General features: G+C 48.0%; 2 protein-coding genes across 2 annotated transcripts; both read left to right on the top strand.

The window, feature by feature from the left end:
• Positions 1 to 2,072: 2,072 nt before the first annotated feature.
• Positions 2,073 to 4,830, top strand: LOC119432792 (beta-galactosidase-1-like protein). Its single transcript, XM_037699950.1, has 3 exons — positions 2,073 to 3,557; positions 4,380 to 4,480; positions 4,551 to 4,830. The coding sequence occupies exons 1-3, from the start codon at positions 2,073 to 2,075 to the stop codon at positions 4,828 to 4,830; spliced, it is 1,866 nt and encodes a 621-aa protein (XP_037555878.1).
• A 7,165-nt stretch (positions 4,831 to 11,995) lies between these two features.
• On the top strand, positions 11,996 to 19,384 carry LOC119433999 (beta-galactosidase). Its single transcript, XM_037701293.2, has 3 exons — positions 11,996 to 12,748; positions 14,987 to 15,937; positions 18,700 to 19,384. The coding sequence occupies exons 1-3, from the start codon at positions 12,215 to 12,217 to the stop codon at positions 19,138 to 19,140; spliced, it is 1,926 nt and encodes a 641-aa protein (XP_037557221.1). The 5' UTR covers positions 11,996 to 12,214; the 3' UTR covers positions 19,141 to 19,384.
• Positions 19,385 to 20,165: the final 781 nt, after the last annotated feature.

The following is a 20,165-nucleotide window of genomic DNA, read 5'->3' as shown; positions in this document are numbered from 1 at the left end:
TATGCACTATACATCACTCTCACGCTAGGCCGAAGTACAGTGCTCAATGGAGTTATAGTGAAGAGCAATAGTTGAGGTTACTTGTGAAGCTTGTTGCGACTGTTATTAGGTGATCTTATACGTAATTCAATTTACGCTCCGAGACTATAGTATTCGCAACCCTTCTCTGTTATTTCGCTAAGCTCCGCTCAATACGAATAGTTTTCCAGACAAGCTGAGAAATTTTTTAGATCTTTATTCTCTGTTCTGTGTCTCTCCTGAAAGGTTGGATCCTCTCTTTAAATATTACCTAGCACAACAATGCACGGTAACGTCCAATCAACTGACAGTTTTCCTTTCCCAGAATTTTTCCATTGGTCCGGAATGTGGAGGTACTCTTTCCCAGCAGCTGTTCATTGGTCGTGACCATGGGCGCAGTCTTTCCCCGGAGTTGTCCATCGGTCTCAGACTCGGCAGCAATAATTAGGATGGCACAACCACAGTAATCACTGGTTCTGGTAGGACACCAATCACTCCAGCATTCATCCACCCTCACAGACATGGATCAGCGCACGAACAACTGCTATGCAAGTGTTCTTTTTTTGATCCTCATAACAAGTGGCCGTACACAGGGTCTTCGGGATCACGCTTGGGATCCCTTGGGTACAAACAGTCGAAGACTGCCGTAGGGCGCATGTCCGGGAATCCACTTCTTCCGCATCGTGTTCATGCAAACGCCGTCGCTTGGAGGTGATGACCCCCGCAGAAGCTTGCCCTGCAGACCACCAGATGGCGAACGCCTTTCCCACTGCCAGGCACGCTCTGCCTCTGTGAATCCACGGAGCAAGTTGGAGGAATGCGCAAGTACGGTGCGTGGCAAGTGGTCTGGATGTCCTGCGAGTTGAGCCGCCAACTCTGGTTCTCCGCCGTCTGCGCCTGCAGTCAGTCTTTCGAGCACTGTTTACATGGGTCGCATTGTTTACGTCCGCTCGTTGAGGAGCCGGCTCGTTCGGCGTGTAGCGTGGGGCTTGAGAGCAATCCTTTAACATTGCTTCTGTAAATATTCGTTCGGTCATATGACTGCAATTGGTATGCGTCATGCGAAGAGACCCACGGCATTGGTGCTGCGTAGCGCAGTCAAAAAATGTCAGACGAGTGCTCGTTTCTGGTTGACAGAAATTGCAGGTTCAAGGCTATTTAAATTAAATAAAAAAGGAGGTGCGAAGATAATCAAGAGTTCTTAAAGTTCAATTGCAAAAAAAAAAAAAATGGGCACGGTATGGCAGGTGCCCTTAGGCTCACAACGCGAGGATGAAATACGCTCGCGTAAATTGTTTATGCAAGTGATGTAAAGAAATGTGTAATGACGAAGCGGCAAGTCCTGTACGATTCACTTTTGCAAAGCTAGAGTAAGAAGGACGTAAAAGTGATACTTGTACATAGATCACTGCTACGCGTGACTTTCGACTTTGTTTCACAGTTTTTTACGAATAAGCAGCGTAGGCAGTACTAACCCAAGGATTTGGGGGAGTAAGTATTCACGCGCACTAATGCGAATTGTATGGCGATTGCTAAGCTAGCTAAGCTGAGTTGCATCGCTCAGAAAAGACAAGACGACGACTGGTCCCGTAAGTTCACGCCACTAATTGCGAACAGCAAGAAAATAATAGAGTGCCTGCGACAACAACTAACACTTTGCCTGACTGCATCATAGGGTTGATAAGCGGCATAGTTTGCGTTGATGAAGAAGTATTGAGAATGGAATTCTTGCCAAGAGGAACTAAGTTTATTTAGGCCATTCCATTATTAAGCAGTTCTAGCCATAATGAAGTTTTATGAAACAATTCGTGCAGAACATAAGGAGACGTGTCATATGCCTGCCAATGGAAGACATTGTTTGCCACGATATACTCAAGGTATGAAGCTCCGGAGAAACACATTGACGGCGAAGTATCGGCTCCCATCAATCACAATGCCGAGAAACAGGTGGAACGTGTATACACCTCTGAATGGCCCTGGAAGCGCAGGAGCGCAAGAAAGAACGTTTCTCCGAACTATTCTCGACTACTATACTGCGCGTTCACCATAACGACATGGAAGGAAGGAACGTATGTCTACTAACTGCCACTCTTGTAGTCCTTGGCAGGCCGGCATTGAGCGATCGGTCGTTTCACATCGACTACGACAAACACACTTTCGTCAAAGACGGCCAGCCTTTCCGCTTGGTGGGCGGGTCGATGCACTACTTTCGCGTACCCAGGGCATACTGGGACGACCGCTTGCACAAGATTCGAATGGGCGGGCTCAACGCCGTAGACTTCTACATCGACTGGAGCGGCCACGAGCCGGAACCGGACCAGTACAACTTCCTCGACAACTACGACGTCGTGGCTTTCCTCGAGGCCGTCAAGAAGGCCGATCTTCTAGCCGTTGTCAGGCCCGGTCCATTCATATGCGGCGAGGTCGAAAACGCCGGCTTCCCTTACTGGCTTCTGCGCAAGCACCCGAACATGCACTACCGCACCATGGAAAAAGAATACCTGGAGGAAGTCACCAAATGGTTCAACAAGCTGCTTCCCATGCTCGTTCCACACCTCTACAAGAACGGAGGCCCCATCATCATGTTCCAAGTCGAGAACGAGTACGGTCACCTGGACAACGGATGCGACCCCAAGTACATGGAGTTCATGGTGTCGCTGCAGGAGAAGCTGCTGGGAAAGGACGTGGTCATGTTTCGAACGGACTTCCCCATAGAGCGACGTTTCAACTGCGACAAGGTGCGCGACATACTGGTGGCAGGAAACTGCGATCCCAAGTGCAACACGTCAATCTTCAACACGATTCGCAAGGCACAGGTCAAACCGGGAGGACCCATCCTCCTGGCTGAGTACTACACGGGCTGGATGAACTTCTGGGGCTGGAACGACAATCCTGCGTACCCGCCCGGAGTAGTGGAGACCTTCAAGAAAATGATGGACGAGGGAGGAAACATCATCTTCTACATGTACCACGGAGGCACCAGCTTCGGCTTCAAGGCGGCCACCAGCGGTGACTCGCCGCTAGTGACGAGTTACGACTACGACGCCCCTATTGGCGAAGACGGGGACCCGAAGGCTTACTACTATCCCCTGAGAGACGCCATTGGCAAGTACTTACCACTCAAGCAAGGAGACGTTCCCAAGGGATCGCCGAAACTGAAGATAGACGCAGTGTCCATGTCCCGAAGTATGGCTCTTGAAGAAGTCATGGACCACTTCCGGAACAAGGGCTGGCTCAGGAAGACCAATTCCAAGTTTCCAGTGACTTTCGAGCAGCTGGGACAGGACTTCGGGTTTCTTATGTACCGCACGGAGGTGCGCGAGGCCTTTAACGAACCACAGTTGTTAATAGTGCACGGTCTGCGCGACATGGCGCAGCTCTTCGTCAGGGATGAACGGCACATGATGCGCTGTTTCGACACCAGCCGCTTAGAAATAAGAATGAACGCGACCGTGAGACTCAACAAGGGAGAAAAGATCTCAATCCTCGTGGAAAACATGGGCCGCGAGGACTTTGGGCAGAAGAATCGCGACCCCAAGGTAAGCGTATTCTTAAACCATGGCCAAAAAGAAGGGCAGTACTGAAATATAGAAAATCCGCATCCTCCAGCGAGTAACGGCCAGTCACACATCACGCACTGGATATGGACAGAGAAACATGACCAAGATAGAGCAAGGCTCAAATAATTCTCTAAATCACTAGATATGAAATGACTCACGTCTAAGGAAAGCAGGATTCTTGAGCTGTACCGGCTACTTATTCTTACATAGCTAAACAGAAATGACATTCAACATTCCAAGGAATTATAAATTATGGTGTCGAGTTTCTTCATCACACTTATCTCCCTGAGAGCTTTCCCTAAGCACTGCAGGACATAAGGTTGCGGATCATCGACTTACTTCGCGGCAGATATTGGGTAGAAGTTTCCGAAAAGTTTCGCAGATCGCAGCATTCCTACTAAGTGGACATGATCTGAACACCGATTAGATTCAAATACACAGTATGCTCCCCAAAGCGGTCTATTCGGCGGATGTTAGTAATTTATTTGCTATGTAGTAAATATCTCGCACTGCCTTGTGGCGAGAATAATGTGTCCCCTTCCAGAGAGTATTTTTACCTCTCCACGAAAAAGCACGGAACTAGGCAGGCGCGGATAAACGTAGTGGGCCCTATAGAACTTTATCTTCCATCTGTATGTGTGCATATCTTGTCCCACGCTGTATCATGAAGTCAGGTTACACCCAGTCGCCAAAAACCAACACTTAGTTCTTTTCCTCTGCTGAACTCCCTCCGAGTATAATTTGAGTGTTCGCCGGAACACCCGGTTTATTCGACTTCATCATGTTCCGCTTTACACCCAGGGTCTCCAGAACGTGACGGTGAAAGGTGCAAACATGACCGACTGGACCATCGAGGCCGTGCCGGTGACGCAGAACAGGGACGTCAGCGAGCTGATGCACTTGTTGGAAAGCCGCGGTAGAGAAAACGTTGACGGCAAAAAGACACCTCGCTTCTTTCACGGCTCGTTCAAGCTGCACGACTGGACAGAGGCCGTTGGACACGTTTCTCGACCCTTCAAACTACAGCAAAGGAATCGCCTTCATCAATGGCATCAACTTGGGTCGGTACTGGCCCGCGGCCGGACCGCAGGTCAGACTCTACGTTCCGGGCGTGTTCCTGAGACCGCATCCCGAAGAGAACAAGCTCATCTTGTTCGAGCTCGAAGGGCTGCGCAGTAACAAAGGCGAACGCGGTGTGAGCTTCGCCGACAAACCTTACCTCACCGCCGATACAGGAAGCCCCCATCCTTAAAGACTGAATCTAAGCGCAGTAATAATGGCGGACATTTCCAGTGACGCGGTGTTTCGGCATTGTCAAGCATCCGCATCCAGCTCTACGTCAAGTTCGCATCGCTCCAACTTTGCCGAATAAATGCGCTACCGTGACCGTCTGACATTTCCTCTGCCTTCATAGTACGAAAGGTTCTCTGACTATGGCCTACTGCGGTTGCAATGTACGAAGTCACACAAGCGCGACTGCGGTTCTTTAGATCGACCAACCTCCATGACCGCATGTGAATGAGTGAATGATGAACGCTTGCGCGTGTGTGTGTGCATACATACTTTGAACTTCTCTAGTTCTAATTATCTTTGAAGAAGGGGAATCAGTGCCGGGTAGCCAACGGGGTTCAGCCGGGTAAACCTTCCTGTCATTCCCTTACCACTTGTTTCTCTCTCTCTCTTTCACTGTGGCAAATGTGATATGACTCTTCAAGCTAAACGCGGCAAGAATTTAACTGCTTTGATTGAGCTGAAAGTAAAAGGGCTTGGCGTGTCTCTCAAAAGCCCAACCTTCACGTGCTCTGAAACCTGTCGCACACAGGCATAAACCCTGACAATCGGAAACGTCTAATTTGCTGAATGTACCAAATTAGGAGCCGGTGATAACGAAACTGCCTTGAGACCTGGGTCTTCAGCTTTTGATTCATGTCATAAATGACATCAATCGATGTTTCTAATGAAGACATTCTACAACTCTGTAACGACTTCAGTGTCTATAAAAATTTTCTCAACGTTCAAGTCCGGCGCTAAAATTATTTCGCGAGCATTACCGCGATTTGTTTTGAACTTGACTCGCCACGGAAAATTCCAAGTATTCTGTCAACGTCAAGTCCGTTCAGAGAATTCAGATCTCTCTTTGGTGGAGTCTCACGACGGTGGACATCATCATCATCAGTCAACAGAAAAGGAAAGACTCTACGATCTGACCCCGCAAAGGGCTACGAAGTATATCATACCGCTCCTTTGGTATAGATACAAATATACAACTGGGCTTGATATATTTGTTTATAATGCTGACCAACTTTGTCTACCAAAAGAATTTAGGATATATCTTAAGTGGCGTTGATGGTTTATTTCGAGACCATTCACAAAGCGTCTACGACCTGACAACGCGAACAAACGGCCACGACGCATTTCTTACATAATCGTTATCATCTATGCCATAATAAAATTGGGGTTTACGAGATTACACTGATCATTTAACCAGTCTCATTGTTGGTGTTGATTGACTGCGACAGTATGGGAAGTACGGCTACTGGCGAGCCCGCTACCCCAAAATCGTAGTTAATCCCCCCCCCCCCCCCCCCCCCACACACACACACACAACTATAACAAAAACTACACGAGAGAACAGGTTCAATATAAAAATAAATCAGAAACACTTTCTCAATCGCACAGAGTAAAACTCCCTAATTACACTCTATAGATATGCAAAAGTCTTGATATACATTGTAAGTATTGAAGCGGCTTGACTTGGTGGCGTTCGCGAGTAGTCTTCACCAAGAGCAAGCAGTTGCAGGAGCAGTCGAAGGAACAGTATGAATGTTATTTTATAATTAAAGATTTGGCGCAACACGAGCTACAGGGTATTAGAAATACGTCAAGTAATGTCGCAACAAACTTCGTGATAGCGGCAATCATACTCGAGCACTGAACAGTGAACCTTGGCCCCAGCAGGGTCCTCAGCACACACACGAGCAAACTGGCCCAAAGCATATTTGCCGCTGATCGTGAGTTCAGTCGGCTTATCAAGCTTTGGCGACGCATGCGCCATCGTGCGCACAGCGCCACGCGACCAGATGGTCACCGTCCGAGCTGTCATGTAGCTGTGATTGCTTATCATTTGTGGTGAATCGATCTTAGCAATCGCCACAATTTATAGAAGAATAATGCAGAGCCAGCGTGTGACCAGTGACAAGCACGATTATACTGCGCTCATGATTAATTGAATCAGTTGAAAGCAGAAGCGTACAAAAACGTGCGTGGTACGATAGCTTTCCGGATAATAAAATGAGGTAAAATCAGAAAAAAAAAAACGCCAAGGACACAACATGTCAAATGGTACGACAAAGTAATCATGGCGTTATCGCCAGGCAACATTTATGTCACTTAATGACACTATTCACGAGGAATTAATAAGATCACTGTCCACAAGAAAATTCCGGAAGGATTCTCTTTGTGTATAGGGACAGAACCAGGGATCAGTAATTATTTTTTACAAAGAATGGACGTCTATCTAAGGCGTCAGGACGATCACAAAGTGTCACCATATATTGGAAGGATTGTCGACACTAGATGAGGATATGTTCTACAGAGTCTTTCGAGGTGCCACAGTGTACACCGTCTGAAGAAGGCATTTTCGGTGTGTGACATAAAAGCGGGGTGTGTGCGCCACATCGAGACGTAAATGATGGAAGGGCGTGCATAAAGCCCGTTCTACCCTGACGTACGGCGAAAAACGTAATAAAGGGTCAACGTTGTACAAAAAGAAAATACGATTTTTTTCCGCTCATCCAACTGGCCTTTGATAATCTGCGTCTTAGTTCCTGAAATGCTAATTCGGCGTCGGATACAGCGAATGGTATAGGCGTGCGTTTATTCAAATTATGCGCCGCAGCAGCCATTCTGTCGGCTACTTGATTTCCCGTGTTTTTCAATGTGGCTTGAGATCAACTGCAAACGAATCTGATGACCGGAATAAGAAGCAAGGGTCAACTAGATGCGCGGCAGTATCTGTGATACGGCACAAGCACTACAGAGTTCATTTCCCCAACAATACCGGCGGTCTTATTGATCTCCAGTGAACGTCATCATCTTTGGCTGTTAATGAGCGGCAGTTGGACTACAGACAATGCCGTAGATCTAGGTAGTGTGTTACAGCCCGTCCCGAAGTTAACAAGCTTGCCTCGTTCGAAGTGGTTGACAAATGAGTAAGTAAGGCGAATACGGGGTACAAGCTTACCTCAGCTTTGGTGCTGGCAGTACCGCTTGCCGAACATGAAGACCTGTGGGAAAGAAAAAAAAAAAAAGAACGGACGGGTTTAGTTGCGGCTAAGACTTTGAAACGTTTGCGTCACACTAAAATATAAGTCGAGTGAAGCAACGGGACGCCCCATCTATTTCAGTATAACTTAACAAGGTATACAGCAAACCTATGCGACCTGAAAAGAATAGAATAGAAGAAAGGGGATGAGTTGCCCGGTTGAGCTCATTTTTCTTGTAAGCATGCACTAACTTGCCCAGCTGACATACTAATTGGCTGGTTGGGAGTGGTTTCTGACCTAATTTTCCCGTAATTCAGTGTCAGGTGGGGGAACAGTCAACCAAATTGAACGCAAGTTTGGGCAAGCCAATGTTCCTGAAATATTAGATGTGGAACGAAGCCTAGAAATCTGCAAGCTCGATCTTGTTGTGAAAACTTGGAAGAAGTTTATATCAGGATTTAAGCAAGGCACATAGTAGTTAAAGTAATAAAGAAGCAATGTAAAGATGCAAGTCTTCGCGTTCAATTTTGTCTATAACGGATGCAAGCATGTCCAGAATTCAATAGGTTCACACAAAACACTTGTCAGCAACTACTGACTGCACCCGAGTTAATTCACTGTGAATAGAAATTAGAAAGAAGTTATTTAGGCTCCCTCGACCAAGTTGCTCTTTTATCGAGTTGCCAACAGACAAGAGTAAATTATAACACCGAAGTAAGCATGCAGCTCGATCTTTGAGAGCTCGCGCAACTTGGGCAAGTCAATGTGAAATGACAACTGCTAATCAAATATGGAAATCTACGCGAAAGAGAAACAAGCACAAATCTAAAAAGAAATGTCCAGGAACGTTCTTGAAGAAACTTAGCTTAAGGGGAAGCTTTAGCGCGGGGTTTGTTATACACATACATGGGAAAGGAGAAAATGTTCTCGACAACCGCTAGCTGCACGGAATTTGATCCGGTAACATTTAAAAGAAATATGAAAATCTAGTGGCAAGGTTTTTTATTTAGGTCGTCGGTATTTTTACAAAAATTGTTGAAATTTGCGTGATTTAAAAAAAAAACGAAGCAATCGAGTTAACAACTTCTTAACTCAGCAATGAAAAATGATAACACAAATCGGTAAATTGCACTAATAGTAAATCTAAAGCGGAGGAAATTGATTATTATACATGGCTCCTAAATACATTAGTAATATGTGTGTAGGACTTTCGCAAAACCTTTGCAAGCACTGTAACAAACTTACATAAGGCAAATTATTATATCAAATTTGTCCGCTGCGGATGTTCTATAACGTATGCAGATTATAGAAGTGTGATGTCTGTACTCAGTGAAGAGTTACGAATATGTAAACTTCGTGCTTCTATTTTATTGCAATAAGAATTATATGCACTCCAGGCGAATTTCCGCGTCGGCATGATGTTCCGCACAAGTCCAAATACGAGATGTTCGCGGCCGCGCGACGCGTCGAATTCTGTAGGTGTTAGGGCAAGCCACTATCCTTCTCGGCTCAGCCGAGAAGGATGGTTGCTTGGTGCGGCGGTGTCTTCTCGCGCGCGCAAGGAAGGAAGGCGGGGAGGATGCGCCCGACTTTTTGCGCGCGAGAGGGCGGGGGGAGGGGGGGGCACGGTAGCACGCGTATCCGCTTCTACTCCGGTGGCGGCTGAGCGGCCGCGCGCGTCCTATATCTTAGAGGCAATCTCTGCGATGGGTTCGAAAGCTACCCGGCCTGAGATAGCTGATGGCTTCGTGCACGGTATGTTCTCAGACGACTAATTAGCGTTGAAGCGAGAGGCATCACGAAGTAGGAGGGAATTCGTTTGCTGCTGCTGCTCTTCGACACGCCAGAGTTCTGACAGCGAGTGTCCGCGGTCATCGAGTGAGTTGTGTTCACGTTTGCCAGTGCGCGCGTGACACCGTGCTCGTTAATTTAGTTCACCCACCCACCCCACCTAATTTTCTGCCGGCATCGACTGCACTTCCCTTCCCTTGGGACTTAATCTGTAATTCTAATGGTCCACCGGTTATCCATCCTACGCATTACATGGCCTGCCCAGCTCCATTTTCCTCTTTTAATGTCAATTAGAATATCGGCTATCCCCGCTTGCTCTCTGATCCACGCAGCTCTCTTCCTGTGTCTCTTAATGTTACGCCTAGCATTTTTCGTTCCATCGCTCTTTGTGCGGTCCTTAACTTGTTCTCGAGCTTCTTTGTTAACCTCCAAGTTCCTGGCCTATGTGTTAGCACCAGCACAATGTTTATAGAGCGGATAAAACTACTAACTTTACTGCGTATAGCTGCATAATAATTTGCTATCGCAATCAATGCTTCGTCTTCCGGGCGAAACTGCGCCATTTTGTTTTCGAGCTTACCCATTACCGACAATTTTAGATTAAAAAATGAGGCTCCATATCCAAATTCCGCCTTCAACAGCCACTAGAATTAAACTTTCGCTTTCAAACGCAACTAATTTCAATAAAATCGGCCCATCGGTGATCTCAGAAAAGCATTTCTGCGTTTTACATATCTTTGAATAGGCGACATCGGAGTCGGGCTCGAGCTAAAGCTTGCGCTAGGCAGAGAGCCCAAAGCTGCCTGGAGAGCATGTAAAATAAGCAAGACATTCTGAATGAAAGCACCAGAAATGACGCATAAATGAGCCACCTGTTCGAATGACAAAGGGAAATCAACATTGTGGCGCGTTTTGTTGGCGGCAAGTCCGTAAGTGACAGGGCCACGGTGGCTATTCTTTGCTTGACGTAAGTGACGTAATAAAGCCTGACTCTGTTGAGGTCCAAGAAGCAACAACTGAACGAAGGCCAAGAAAACAATTGGACACATAACACGTTCGTTACGTGTTCTGTGTCATGTTATGTTACATATATAATACCATACGCGTATATATACGCCTTGATAACGAAAGCAGCTGAAATAGCGGAAAACGGGGCCGCTCGTTATGCGCGTGAACGGTGGTATGTAAGAATGGGTGATTGAAAATACATTTCAATTTTTGTTTTTACATTTGCTGTATCTCCAATAGAGGCACCGTGTGAATTGATAGGTGTCGCTAGTTGACATGAATCGCAGTCTCGGCTTTCGCCTTGAATCACTTATCATTTCCTTGCCTTTCCTACTGCTTTCTTTCATGTTGTCTGTGTAGTTTGAGGCAATTAATATAAAGTGAGTATGATTAGACATTTTTTCAGCGTTCCAGGTATCAATTCTCGCGAGGTCTGCTAAATCAGACCATAGCCAGAGGGAAAAAAAGAAACACAGATGACGCACGTCTATACAAACTGACATCAATTACTTTGGTCATCCATTCTCGTCAATACATTAATTTACGTACGCTCAATTCGCAAATAGTTGTTTTTAAGAAAAAAAATACAAGGCACAATGCCTAATGTGTTCGCCCACATTTTAAAGCTGACAACTAAACCAAAACATTGACAAATAATTGCCTTTCCTCCTCCATTTTAGTATTCTTTTCTTGCAAAAAGTTTTTGGAACGGACTCCAGTTCATCGCAGCAAATGTTTCTCGATGATAACCACCACAGAAACATCCCATATGCTTTACCCAGGTAGTCTCCGTAAATCACGTTTCTAAATAGTCGCGAACGAACAACGTATGGAAACATAAACGGACAATTTGAAAATGGTATGCAGGTGCAAGAAGGTATGCTTAAAAGTCATAAAGCATGTGTAGCGCGCATTTTCGGGAGTCGAGTATCATAATAATAAATCTGAAGAACGTTCACATATCATTTCTTTTTCTTTCAATAACATGTTACATTTCAAACTTGAATTTCGCAATCTACTAAGACTGGACAATTGTTAATAAACAAGAAATATGAAGATATGTTGCATAGTAAAAATAGGAAGCCCGAATCGACGAGTACAAGTTCTGTGTCTTTGAAAATTACGTATTTCTCTGCGCAAATTACCGCAGTAACGTTTCTTCAGCTGGCTAATTACGAAAACTGAACCATTGACAGCACAAATCAGTCTCTGAATACTCCTGGCAGAATACCGCGCCTTGCAAGAACAATATACGGCCGTGACGAACATCGACTGGCTGCAGAAGCAGCACAACAGATTTCTTCGTTTTCGTTTCCACCACCCGAAATGTTTCATTCGTAGACCCGTTTATGCCAAAGTGCTCCGAGACGCAATAACACCGGAAACGTGTCGAAGGCATCGCATTTCCCGAGAAATACGCAGCGAGAACAGCTGCAAACAACCGTAGGCACCGAATAGGCGCGGAAAAAACAGGGCGCCGAGCGGGACAAGAAAGTTATCGCTGAACGTTGCAGTTGGCGTCACAGAAAACGATATCCAGTCGGGTCCCTTCACAAAGCAAGGCGCCAAATCATGCGCGCATGCGTGCTCGCGCCGGTTCTCGTCTTCTACTGCGAGATCTTCTCGGGCGCCGGAAAGAGGTCGTTCACGATCGACTACAACAACCACACTTTCCTGAAGGATGGCGAGCCCTTCCGGTTTGTGGGCGGCGCGATGCACTACTTCCGGGTCCCCAGGGCTTACTGGGACGACCGACTTCACACTCTACGCATGGGCGGACCCAACGTCGTAGACTTCTACATCGACTGGAGCGGCCACGAGCCGGAACCGGACCAGTACAACTTCATAGACGACTACGACGTGGTCGCCTTCCTCGAGGCGGTCAAGAAGGCCGACCTCCTGGCGGTTCTCAGGCCGGGACCGTTCGTATGCGGTGAGATCGACAACGCGGGCTTCCCCTACTGGCTTCTGCGCAAGTACCCAAACATGCAGTACCGCACCATGGAGAAGGAGTACGTGAAAGAAGTCACCAAGTGGTTCGACAAGTTGCTGCCCATGCTGGTCCCACACCTGTACAAGAACGGTGGGCCTATCATCATGGTACAGGTAGGCACAAGCCTGTTATACATATGCGGCATGTTGACCGAACCATCGCTGCCCAGTACATCTAGGTGTTTTCGCAATCCGGGTTGCAGCAACTGATTTGTGGGTCTAGCGCGGCGAAAACATGGTTATAGTGGCGTATAGATGCCTCCAGTGGTGTGGAAAAAGATAAAGATGGCTAGGACAGCGATGCTTCCGTGGAAACCGAGCAAATGCCTTTCAGGACATTGCGAGGAGGCGTTATCAAGCTCCCGTTTCAGTGTTACGTGTCTAAATGTTTACCTTCATAGGTCTGGTTTCTTTATGACCAACTTCGGGTCTCCCTGACTATTTGTAGACACGGCGCGCGCCTTGTGTGTGCGTGACTAGTGCTCTCTCTATCCTTCTTTTCCTCCTTTCATCCCCTTATTCTTTTCCCACAGCGCAGGGTAGCAAACCAGACGGGCCTCTGGTTAACCTCCCGGGCTTGATCTTTTCCTCCTTTCATCCCCTTATTCTTTTCCCACAGCGCAGGGTAGCAAACCAGACGGGCCTCTGGTTAACCTCCCGGGCTTGATTCATTTTCTCTTTTTCTTTCTCTCTCGTTTTCTTTTTTTTTCTTTCTCTCGGCGCTTTTCGTCCTTCGGCAGAATATTTCCCGTACTTCCAATTACGTAATCTAGGGTTAACTCACTCCACATCGAACATATTGTCATTGGGAGGCGCTAACCATACGTCTAATACAGCTGACTTCCATAGGTTCATTGAATAGCTTGCAAAATGACGCTTCTAGGTGTGCGGACCATAGTGGAACTTATTTTTATTGCGATAGCAATTATATGGACACTCCAAAGCCGATTTCTGCCGTCGGCGTCGCCGTCGCCGTGAGGTTCCGTATGACGTCAATGGAGATGAAATCGTCGCCGCGCGCCGCCGAACGCTGTATGTGAGAGTGAAAGGGCGCGAGGGACGCGCGCTTTCACGGGGAGTGAACGCACGGCGGAGAACAAACACGCGTTCTGCGCCGTGCTCCCTGAAGGGCTGCAGAAGGAGGCGTCTCTGTCTCTTTCCTCCTTTACAATCACCATATATGTAGAGCAAACGCGCCCTCTTCCGACGCGCGAAAGGCCGGGGGGGGGGGGGGGGGAGGCGACGTTTAGCTGCGGCACCAAGTGCCTATTTATATCAGAGGCTCCGGCAACAGTCACCAACGCTGCACGCATTTTGTGCGAACGCGGGCAAAACGCCGACGGCGTCAACAACATTTCTGCGTGTTGCTGGTGCTGCTGTTTTTAATGTTTTGTGAAGTAAACCCTATTCAAATTTTGTTATGCTCAAGTTGCGCAGTGTCTACATTTTTATTGTTTTATATCTCCTTGTGTTCTTTGTTGCGTGTACTTTTCGTTACCTCCAGTCTGGCGAATCACCCACTTGGGTTTGAGCCACGTGTTGAGTCAAGAACAATAACAACAACATGACATCTTTGAAGTCGCACGAATACATTCCTCAATGTACGCGGGTATTGCGCCTAATCAAGACTTCGACGGAAACCCGTCTGGCGAGGGAGAAACTTGGTGAAATAATAAAAACTTTCGCCAAACGTATTAGTCCTTCTATTTTTACCTTCAGGGGGTTGTTTGTTTTATTTCAACGGGTACTGTTCGTGCGAAGCTTCCACGAGATTACTATGATCGAGGCTGCTACACAGAAGTCGTGCGAGCTTCTTCCGGACTTGTGAGAAACTAAGGTAGCTTTTTCTTACATAGGGGAATCTACTCTGGCTTATAACTAGTGCTGGCGCTATGAATACCGCTTTGATATCAAAGTAGCACGCCGCCCAGCTTTTGTCTCCGCCATCACTGCATGCCCATTACAGAAGGGCATGAGTTTGCACAATCGTAGGAAATACAAAGGGGAACGCATGTTGTTACATAGAATAGAAATGCTCTTCGATGGCAGACTTGAAAGGAGAGACCTTAGTTATAGTTACACTCAAGAAAATACGTTTCCATCGTATGTTGACAGAGGCCGTGAGAAAAAGGGAGCTTCGACATTAGTCAAAATTAAAGTAGTATATTTACTTACAACTGTGTTCAATTTCTGTACAGCATTCGCCTGTAACGGCTTTCAGTGTCATAGACATCAGTCTTTAGATAATTGCCTACACATCGAGAATACTTTTACGGTTTCTAAACGTAGCCCCCGCGGTCGAACAGCGTTCCGAGACTGAGAGCGACTTGCTCTATGCTGACCATGTTGCAGGTCGAGAACGAGTACGGCCACCTGAAGGGCTTCTGCGACCCCAATTATATGGAGTTCATGCTCTCCCTTCAAGAAAAACACCTAGGCAAGGACGTCGTCATGTTCCGCACCGACTCGCCGTCTCTACGCCAGTACGAATGCGACAAGGTGCGCGACATTTTGGTGGCCGGCAACTGCGACCCAAAGGCCGACGTGAAAAAGGCCTTCGACATCATCCGCAGAGGGCAGGTCAAGCCGGGAGGGCCCATCGTGGTGGGCGAGTACTACACTGGCTGGATGAACTACTGGGGCTGGAACGACAACCCCGCCTACCCGCCAGCTGTCATCGACACATTCGAGAAGATGATGGAAAGCGGGGGCAACGTCATATTCTACATGTTCCACGGAGGCACCAGCTTCGGCTTCAAGGCAGCCACCAGCTCAGAGTCGCCGCTGGTGACGAGCTACGACTACGACGCGCCCATCGGAGAAGACGGGGATCCGAAGGCATACTACTTCACGTTGCGCAAATCCATCGGCAAGTACATCCCTCTCAAAGCCGGAGACCTGCCCAAGGGCTCGCCCAAGATGAAGATAGACGCCATCAGCATGCCGCACAGCATGTCCCTCAAGGACGTTATGAACCACTTTCGGAAAAAGGGCTGGCTGAAGCACACAAAGTCCAAGTTTCCGGTGACTTTCGAGGAGCTCGGGCAGGACTTCGGGTTCCTGTTGTACCGCACGGAGATCACCGCGAACCTAGAAGGAGAGTACTTAATGACGCTTCATGGTCTCCGCGACATGGCACAGCTGTACGTTCGGAAGGAACGCCACATGATGCGCATTTTCGACACCGCCCACCTGATCATAAAACCCAACACTACGGTGAGGCTCAAGAAAGGCGAGAGGCTGTCGATTCTGGTGGAAAACATGGGCCGCGAAGACTTCGGTCCCAAGAACCGCGACCCCAAGGTGAGTAGGTCGGAATTTTACACGGATAGACTGCGTCTTACAAAAACATCTTTTTGGCTGTCACGGAAACCAACGCCGATAAACTGCGCAGGCACCCGTAATGCCCACACATGTAGCAGAAAGAGAGATATGTAAAGGGACATAAAATAAAGGAAACGCAGAGAGATTAGCCAGACGCACGTCCGGTGTGCTACCCTCCACTGGGGCAGAGGGGTTAAGGGACAAAGAGATAGAGAGGAGAGAAAGAGCACTAGTTGCGCGCGCACGTGAAGACGCGCAGAAAGTCTATAAATGGTCGCTGAGCCTTGTCGACTTGAGATTTCGGAGGAATATTCTCGCCGCTTCCGGCGCCAACAACGAGCACGGTCATGGTTTAAGGATCTTCGTTTACGAATAGCAATGATGTCTACTGTTGGCGTACTGAAGCAGAAATATTACAAGGCGTTTCAAGCTGTCGGTGTCTGGAGTTTATCAAAAAGTACGTGAAGAGCATTAAACAGTGACTGCAGCATGACGATGACCTGCTGGCCTTGCTCTGGCAAGAGATGTATAAAAATATAGTAATGGCGGGAAGGTCAACCAACAGATATCGTATATCATATTGGCAGCTCTGTAATGGAGAAGTGGCTAATGCATATGTAAGGTGAGAGAACATTAATAATAAAAAAAGTAAGGATAACCGATATAAAACCGTCTGCGTGGCAGGTTTCACACAGTCTATGAAGGCTCAAGGCGCCACACAGTCACATGCAGTGTCGGTGTCACATGCTGATGATGGTGGTGGTAGTGGTGGTGGTGAGGTTGAAGCAGGCGGGGTTAGCCTGGTATACATAGCCGGCAATTGTTCCGCCTGGTCCTCCTTTGAGTTGAGATCAGGGGTGTGTCACCAGGTGTCGATGAGCCCCGTGTCTCGCGGGAGGGCTATCAGCAGTTGTTGCGCTATCTTCCTGATTACCGCGGGCCCTCCGGGTAAAACGACGTCTTCAAAGGTCCTGTGCGTAAGACCGCTCTTTTGCAGGCTGTCGACCATCGCTTTTCTTTCTGTGGCAAACTGCGGGCATAGCCAAATGAAATGTTCGATGTCGCCAATGTCACCACAGAAGGCATAGTGGGGAAGCGCAAAGCCCAGTCTTGAATAACCAAGCTGGGGTGTACGCGGAGTCGGTTCTGATTACAACAGCGTCGCTTCTTCGCGAGTAAATCCATGAGTCACACAGGCTTCCTGTGGAGTCTTGTGGATCGCCCTAAAGTGAAAGCGGATTGCATCCTTAAGGTTCTGAAAAGCTTTTGGAGCTTTCTTTTTTTGGGCACATGTCAGCGCTAGGCGTGTAAGGATGTCACATGCTGAGACATTCAATGTCACACCATGCACAGTGTTACACAGTCACAATTTGTCGCTGAGCTCGGTTTCTATCAAGTAACTCATCGAGTGCCGTTATAGCCGCTCGCAGGAACCACAATTATTGGACACTCGCCTACATGGATAGCAGCAGCTAGCAAATGTGTAACGCTAGTCATCTGGTCCAATGCTGGGTGTTGAGCACTGCACGGGCTCGGGCTTACCCGAATGCCCGGGCGCGGCCCGGCCCGTGGGCCGGGCCGGGCCGGGCAGGGTAGGGCAGTTTTTTCATGGGCTCGGGATGGGCTCGGGTTTTTTGACGCGGGCCCGGGCCGGGCTCGGACTTTCTGGTGGTGCGATGTAACGTGCAACGGGCTATCCTCGCGCGTCTCGACTCTGAAAAACCTGTCTTTTTCGGTCTCGGGCCAGGTTCGGGACGGGTTCGGGCCGGGTTCGAGCCGGGCTTCGAGCCGGGCTCGGGCCTAAGGCAAAGGGGTGGCGGGCAAGGCCGGGCGGGTAACGTAGATTATTTTCCGGGCCCGGGCCGGGCCCGGGTTGTGCCGTAAAACTTTTGGTCAGGCTCGGGCGTGCAGCCCAACGTAAAAACGAGCCCGGGCTGGGCACGGGCTGAAAAAAATCGGCCCGTGCAGTGCTCTAGCTGAGTGCCGGGTGGCACTGAGCTAACGTGCACTACAACGCAAGAACAGGGGCGTTTTTGCATTTCGCCTCCATCGAAATGCGGCCGCCGAGGCCGGGATGCGGAACCCAACAGTCGCCATGTATAAATTCGCGTCGAACGACCGCTGTATTGAACCCATGCCGTTACAGTCACACGAACATCGTCTTGCTGTTGTCTCACACATGTACGTTCGCACCACACGCACAACTGATCGATTTAAACAATCTCATTGGCCCATCTGATAAAGCTTTGTGGAACTCCAAATAATGCCGGACAGCAAGGTACCCGCGAAATGCTTCGAATCGATTCCCCCAGTGCGAGGTATCGGCCCACTTTTATTAAACCACCATCCATGAAAACGTACGCATGCGTGACGGGGCAGTGGGTTATCGACGTGCTTTCTGCAAGTCAAACTAGAAATGCGGAGAGTTCCTTAGGTTAAAATATGTCACACGGAACAATCCTACGCAAGTTGTACGCATCCAGTACTCGCACAACACTCGTTACGAGCATAAACTAAAAAAATAATTGTGCCTTTTTCTCTACATGAATCATTGCTTTTTCAATTTTGAGGAATAAGAAAATATTGATTCTGTGTTAGCTTGGAAGATTCAACCGTACTTTTCAGAGGTACTCACTATTTCTTTATTTATATATTTGTTCGTGATTCCACTAACCAATTCCTCTATTCGAACACCTCGTCTGAGCCCACTATTTTGACCAGAATTTTTTTCGTTCTTTCAGGGAATGACGAACGTGACCGTGAACGACGTCACCCTGACAGACTGGACCGTCGAGGCCGTGCCGGTGACCCAGAACCGAGACATCAGCGAACTGATACATCTCATGCAACAGCCCAGGAACGGCGACGGTAAAACGCCGCACTTCTACTACGGCTGGTTCACGCTTCCCGAAGGACAGAAGCCGATGGACACCTTCCTCGATCCGTCCAACTATAGCAAGGGGATCGCGTTCATCAACGGCATCAACCTGGGCCGTTACTGGCCCGCGGTCGGGCCGCAGATTAGGCTGTACGTTCCGGGCGTGTATCTCAAGCCGTATCCCGAAGAGAACAAGCTCATCTTGTTCGAGCTGGAAGGAGTGCGCAGTAAGAAAGGCGACCGTGGCGTGAGCTTCAGCGATAGGCCTCTCCTCACCGCCGACACAGGACGCCCTCACCCTTAGAAGGAACGTGCGAAAGACAGCAAGTGGTGTTTGACATTGTTTAGTTCGCATTCACTCCTTGCAGACAAGAAAGACATAATGTCAGGACCGGAGAGCCACGCAGCTTCACGAAAGCTCCGACACTGATTTCATTTGATTGTATTGATTGCATGTAGACGTGATTTGCAAAGTATATTTTCATTGTTGTTATGCATCATCAACAGCCTCTCGGCGGCACGTTCGGACTCTGCACAATAAATGTAAACTTTTTTCGTGCCACTAGGCTGATCAACGAAGTTGTCTCTGGTTGAGTGGCTTCCGATACGGGTGCCACAAGGTGTACTTATGATCGCGATCGAGCCCTATCGCGATCGATCGCTATCGAAAGTGGACCTCGTGACACCCGTATAAGTAGTGCCGGTCGAATCGTCATGGGTCCTCTAGGTGTTTCGTCTTTTGCGCAGCGAAACAAAACGGGAAACCACAGAGGTGCTGAAACTACAGTAGATCCTAAAGCTCTATACACAAATTTGAGTTGCTGTCGTCGTTGTGAAATCTCGAAGCAAGAGCACCCATTAAACAAGGCGTGTACAAACTTACCATTAATGGAGATCTCGTTCGACCTATATGTGGACATAAACTTAAAGAGTAAAGTTTTTCCCTTCCACTTGCAGATGAATGCTTTAGAGTACAAGCTCAGGTTTGTTATCGCTGTACCATTTGTATTCAGTTTAGCTGGCTTACCGCGATATCATGAGAGACTACGGCTAAACAAGGGGGGTGGCAAGCTGAGCTTGAGCACAAGGTCCGCATACAAAGCGTTCGTGTACTACGAGGCATCAGGTTTTCACTTTAGATGAGCTCGAAAAGCAGGTAACCTCGAGAACGCTGAACTCGTCTTTTGAACTCTGTGCTTGAGTCAATGATAGCTCTTAATGGCACTGTAGCCTCGATGCCACTTCCTACTCCATTTTGTTTCCTTATGGCGAATACCAAGTATTTATCCACTAGAGCAACCAGCTGCTGATGCCTCCTCCCCCTGTTTC

This window comes from Dermacentor silvarum, chromosome 11 (assembly GCF_013339745.2).
Source record: "Dermacentor silvarum isolate Dsil-2018 chromosome 11, BIME_Dsil_1.4, whole genome shotgun sequence".
NCBI lineage: Eukaryota > Metazoa > Arthropoda > Arachnida > Ixodida > Ixodidae > Dermacentor > Dermacentor silvarum.
This window is presented reverse-complemented; position numbering and strand designations above follow the sequence as displayed.

Bases quoted from the DNA above. Each gene is read 5' to 3' on its own strand.
- LOC119432792 (XM_037699950.1), top strand. From the start codon at position 2,073: ATGGAAGGAAGGAACGTATGTCTACTAACTGCCACTCTTGTAGTCCTT. The intron at 3,558-4,379 runs GTAAGCGTATTC...CTTTACACCCAG, and splicing joins AGAAGAATCGCGACCCCAAG to GGTCTCCAGAACGTGACGGT. The intron at 4,481-4,550 runs GTTGGAAAGCCG...GGCTCGTTCAAG, and splicing joins GTCAGCGAGCTGATGCACTT to CTGCACGACTGGACAGAGGC.
- LOC119433999 (XM_037701293.2), top strand. From the start codon at position 12,215: ATGCGCGCATGCGTGCTCGCGCCGGTTCTCGTCTTCTACTGCGAGATC. The intron at 12,749-14,986 runs GTAGGCACAAGC...ACCATGTTGCAG, and splicing joins GGCCTATCATCATGGTACAG to GTCGAGAACGAGTACGGCCA. The intron at 15,938-18,699 runs GTGAGTAGGTCG...TCGTTCTTTCAG, and splicing joins CCAAGAACCGCGACCCCAAG to GGAATGACGAACGTGACCGT.